The following is a 5,199-nucleotide window of genomic DNA, read 5'->3' as shown; positions in this document are numbered from 1 at the left end:
ACCTCTGAAATTAATTAATAAATTAGGCAAAAGCCTATTCATCAAAAAAAAGAAAACACCAGAATATGTGTCAACATAATTGGTAATATAATAATGAGCGACCACGAGATTTCTTGAATTTCTTTTGCTAGGGTTTAAATGGGGTGAAAGACACCATTTGATTCTTACGTGTGGGATACAACCTGCATCTGTCACATTTCTCATGGGGTCAATTAGCATCCCCATTTATGGTGATGGGGTATGTCAACTGCATCCTTTCCTGTATGGTGACAATATCAAATATTTTTTTAGGAGATAATGATATCAAATATAATGACCTCTTTTGAAATATCGAACAGGAACTGCATCCCCTATTATAAATATTTTTAGTTAATAAAAAGTAGTATGTGGAAGGATTGAGATAAACAATTGGCTCCTTCGACTTCATTGACTTCATTCTCTAAAGACCTTATAGAATATCGCTTTAGTAAACAATAGAGCCCATTTTATGTGAGATTGACAACTTGAAAAGTATATGATGTTAATGCTTTATGTTAGATCACATAGTAAACTCAATTACTGATTAATTTGCGAAGTAAACTCAATTATCAAATAGTCCGGATGACTAAAATCAAAATTATTTGTTTAAACCATACCTCTTCTGAAGTTCAAGTGTCTCATTGATCAAGGCTCTCTGTCCCAACTCCTATGTGGGGAAGTAAGAACCTTCTTTCATATTTAGAGGTCCCCTTTCACTCCATTATGATGATTCCAAAGTTATCTATTTTGACTTCCAGTGTTTCAAGCTTGACTTCTTCACCACATGTCAGTTTTTCCAAGGAGAAATGCCAAAAGACAATGTGGAAGAGAGAGGTGGGAACATGTTAATGCAGAAATAATATAAAAGATTTGAAGAGAGTAAGTAGAAATGGAATAGAAGAAGAAGAAGTACAGAGAAGAAAACAAGTTCTGTTTAAGATGAATAATAATATAAAATTTGAAACATTGGTTAATGGAAATTAAAAATGTTTAAGAGAATTAAATGAAACATGGGATTTGATGCAATGGGTTTCTTGAAAGTCAAACAAGAAGGGTATTTTTCTTTCTCATTTTCTGGATTTGAATTTGCTGTCACTGAATTTACTCTGGTATTTTTTTTAGGGTTTTCTATCAAGTTCTTCACCTTCTTCATCAGTACTATTTTTTGTTTTTTTTACCATCTTCAAGTAAGGTTTTTGAGGTCATTGACTCATCTATACAAACAATATCTCATTAATTATTCTGCTACTGATTTATTGCCTATTTTTGAATTCTTTCACATTCTGGCATTTCATTAATTTCTCTACCAATTTTCCTTCCCTCATTTCAATTTTCAATTTTCACCCCTTCCCCTTCTCACTCTCTCTCTCTCTCTCTCTCTCTACTTCCACATTTTCTTTCTCATCTCATTGACTTCCAGAGAAAAAAATCCCAAGAGTCTCCATCAAAAGGGCCTCCTAGGAAAAGTATGGATCTCACATGATAAAAGTAGCTAAAAGAAAAATCTCATCTTTTTGAGCTACAAACAGAGATGGGTTTTGGGGTTTCTTGTTAGTAGGTGATGAACCAGATCTAAAAAAGTTTCAATCTTGGTGAGTTTTTTGGGTTTTTGGTTAGAAAAATGGTTTGGGTTTTTTCTCAAACAAAAGATGGAAACTTTCTATCTCCATATAAACAACCAGTATATCTTTCTCAAACATCTTCTCATCAACCTCCTCCTTCAACCCTTGAGTCTGATACTAGCTTTGATATAGGTAATAAAATTAGTCCAAGTATTTTACTTATAATCATAATTCTTGCTGTTATTTTCTTCATATCTGGTTTACTTCATCTTCTTGTTAGATTTTTATTTAGACCCACCATTAGAGACCCTGAAGATTCAGATAATGTTACAGCTTTACAAGGACAACTTCAACAACTATTTCATCTTCATGATTCAGGAGTTGATCAATCTTATATAGATACTCTTCCTGTTTTCTTTTATAATGCTATAATGGGTTTAAAAAAACCATTAGATTGTGCTGTTTGTCTTTGTGAATTTGAAGATGATGATAAACTTAGGTTACTTCCAAAATGTAGTCATGCTTTTCATCTTGAATGCATTGATACATGGCTTTTATCTCACTCTACTTGTCCACTTTGTAGAGGAAGTTTACTTCCTGATTTCTCTCCAAATAATAGTTGTTCTCCTATCGTTTTTGTTCTTGAATCTGGAAGTGAAACATCTAGAGAGATGAATTTAGATAGAGATTCTGTTATTACTTCTTTTCATGGAACAAATAATACCCATTTGGGTATTCATGGAGAAGATGAATTAGGATCTTCTTGTACTAATGTCAATGAGAAAGTCTGTGAAATACCCATTAAAGAAGACGTCGGTCCAATCGTGGGTTCCGCTGGTTGTGAAGAGAAAGTTGTTACTGTTAAGCTTGGGAAGTTCAGGAACTTGGATGTTGTTAATGGAGGAGAAGGTAGTACTAGTACTGGTACCAGTGTTAATGGTGGAAATAGTAATTTGGATTCAAGGAGGTGTTTTTCGATGGGCTCGTTTGAGTATGTTATGGATGAGAGTTCATCTTTGCAGGTAAGTATTAGACCTACTAGTACAAGAAAACAACCAAGTAAAAAGAAGCCATTGAAATCTGGTCATAGATCTGCAATGTCTGAATGTGATGGTAATTCATGTAGAGAAGGATTTAAAGGGTTTGAACCCTTAAAGACCAGTGGTAATGAAAAGATTATTAGTGAAAGTTCAGTAAGAAGGAACAAGAATGAAAGTTTCTCCATTTCAAAAATTTGGCTAAGATCAAAGAAAGATAAGCAAGTATCAATCAATGAAGGATCTTCGCGTAGGGCATTTTCGTTTCGGTTTCCATTAAATAAGTTGAGTAATGGTTCCGACGATTTGAAGAGTAAGCAAAATAATACTAGTAATAGGACTACTTCGGATATCGATATGGAGAAATGGGATCATTGTGTTAGTGAAATAGATTATGATGAAGAAGTTGGAAGTCGAAATAGTTTAGATTCACAAGCGAGTTTGCCGTCTTTCGCTAGGAAGACATTGCTTTGGCTTGTTGGAAGACAAAGCAAGGTTGTTCATTCATCTTTCTCTCAAAATGTTTGAATTTTGGGTTATATGTTTAGTATGAATTGCTCTAGATTTCTTGAGTTTTGTTTAGAATTCAATAGAATCAGTTTGAGAGATAAAGATAGATAGATATCTTAATACAAAGTCTCCCTTTCTTGTAAAATCCTTGTTTCAATTTGTTTTCTTTGTTTCATATTGTTTTTATTCAATCTCAATTGTTTGTTTATTTAAATGTTCTATTGATACTGCTTCTCTCTCAGATGTAGAATAAATAAATTTTTAACCGTTTAATTAGAAAGACAAAATTAGACCGATAAAGTCGTGAATATCGAAATCATTATTTTTTGCAATAACTTTTAAATTTTGTTTTTCATGAACAAAGTACAAATCTACACTAATTTGAAAGAAAATTTTGAATGAATGATTTTTTATTATGAGTCCCAAAGATCTCAAATTCAAATAGCAAGACACATGGTTTATTGATTTTTCATGGGTAGGGATTTTTTTTTTTGTTGAACTATGGGTAGGGATTTACTCATGATAAGAATGCAATTAATTTTGGAGGAAGAAGACAGGCTGTGGAAATAAATGAGATGGTCCTATTGTGATGTGGACTATAATTAATTTGAATCACAAGAGCTGTTGAGGGACACTTAATGTATTATGACCTAACCAACACTCGACCCCCTTCAACAAAAAAAAAAAAAAAAAAACCAACACTCAACCCCATGATGCTCAACCCTCAACAAAAAAAAAAAAAAAAAAAAAAAAAAAACCCCATGATGCTCAAAAAAAAAAAAAAAAAAAAAAAAAAAAAAAAAAAAAAAAAAAAAAAAAAAAAAAAAAAAAACACTCAACCCCATGTACTAGTGTCTTATTTCCCTAATAATGACTTCAATTGGTATAGTGACTTTTATTTCTTTTATTTTACTAGTAGGAAGGATTGAAATATTTCTGTAGTAGTGATCTTGTTGAAAAAGTCTAAAATTTAAGAACAATGTTAGTAGTTTGTATTAAGGGCACCCACTCGGACTTCATGGACTCGGCAACAGCCACACCCGGCCAACACAACAGTCACACCCGGCCAACACAACAGTCACACCCGGCCAACACAACAGTCACACCCGGCCAAACCAAATCTATGATTTCATGTACAAGATTAGTTAGGATCTTAGATAGAGTTTGGTTATATCTCATGTATATCTTAAATGTAACCCTAAATGTAATCTCCATATAAACACATATGATATGAATACAAAACTAATCGAGTATTTCAAACTCTCTGACTCTATCTTCCCCACTCGATCTCTCTCGGTTTTCATATTAACACAAGTTGGTTTGCAATTCTACATGGTATAAGAGCCTATATATATTTTTTTCGATCCTCTTTTGCAACTATGTCTTCAAGTGATGATGTTATCTCCTCCGCTGCCCAAAACACACAAGTTTTTTATGTCCACCACTTCGATTCACCCACCACCGTTTTAATCACTCCATTGCTCACAGGAGATAACTATGCCTCCTGGTCTCGTGCTATGACAAAAGCCCTTCGAGCCAAGGATAAACTTGGCTTTGTTGACGGCACCATTGTCAAACCCACGTCTCCTACGGAGCTACATTCATGGTCTCGTTGCAACGATTTGGTTGCGAGTTGGATTCTCGACTCAGTTGCACCGGACATTAAATCTTCAATTTTATATGATGAGTCCGCGGCTGAAACTTGGAAGAATCTTTATGAACGTTTTTTTCAGACTAACGCTCCAAAAATATTCCAACTCAAGAGAGCTATTTCCTCTTTGAAACAAGAGGGATTGGATGTTTCGACGTATTTCACTCAACTCAAATCCTTACAGGATGAACTCCAATCCCTCATGACTGTTGAACCATGCATTTGTGCTCATGGAAAGTATATCATTGATCGCGTAAACCAAGAACGAGCCATGGAGTTCCTTCAAGGACTCCATGATAGATTCTCGGCCATACGCAGTCAGATTTTACTCATGGATCCCTTTCCATCCATTTTGCGTATACACTCTCTTGTTAAACAGGAGGAGGTACAACAGAATATTATGAACTCCAACTCTCATGGT

The 5,199-nt window shown here is 34.2% G+C and overlaps 1 protein-coding gene across 1 annotated transcript; it reads left to right on the top strand.

Moving 5' to 3' along the window:
• The first annotated feature begins 752 nt into the window (after window positions 1–752).
• On the top strand, window positions 753–3,341 carry LOC147564264 (RING-H2 finger protein ATL13-like). Its single transcript, XM_086644920.1, has one exon. The coding sequence runs from the start codon at window positions 1,640–1,642 to the stop codon at window positions 3,143–3,145; it is 1,506 nt and encodes a 501-aa protein (XP_086501046.1). The 5' UTR covers window positions 753–1,639; the 3' UTR covers window positions 3,146–3,341.
• The last annotated feature ends 1,858 nt before the right edge of the window (window positions 3,342–5,199 follow it).

Source organism: Eschscholzia californica, unplaced genomic scaffold (assembly GCF_041429995.1).
Source record: "Eschscholzia californica isolate CP2 unplaced genomic scaffold, dmEscCali1.0.p SCAF_1, whole genome shotgun sequence".
NCBI lineage: Eukaryota > Viridiplantae > Streptophyta > Magnoliopsida > Ranunculales > Papaveraceae > Eschscholzia > Eschscholzia californica.
Note: the sequence above shows the minus strand (reverse complement) of the source record. Positions and strands in the feature narration are given on the sequence as shown.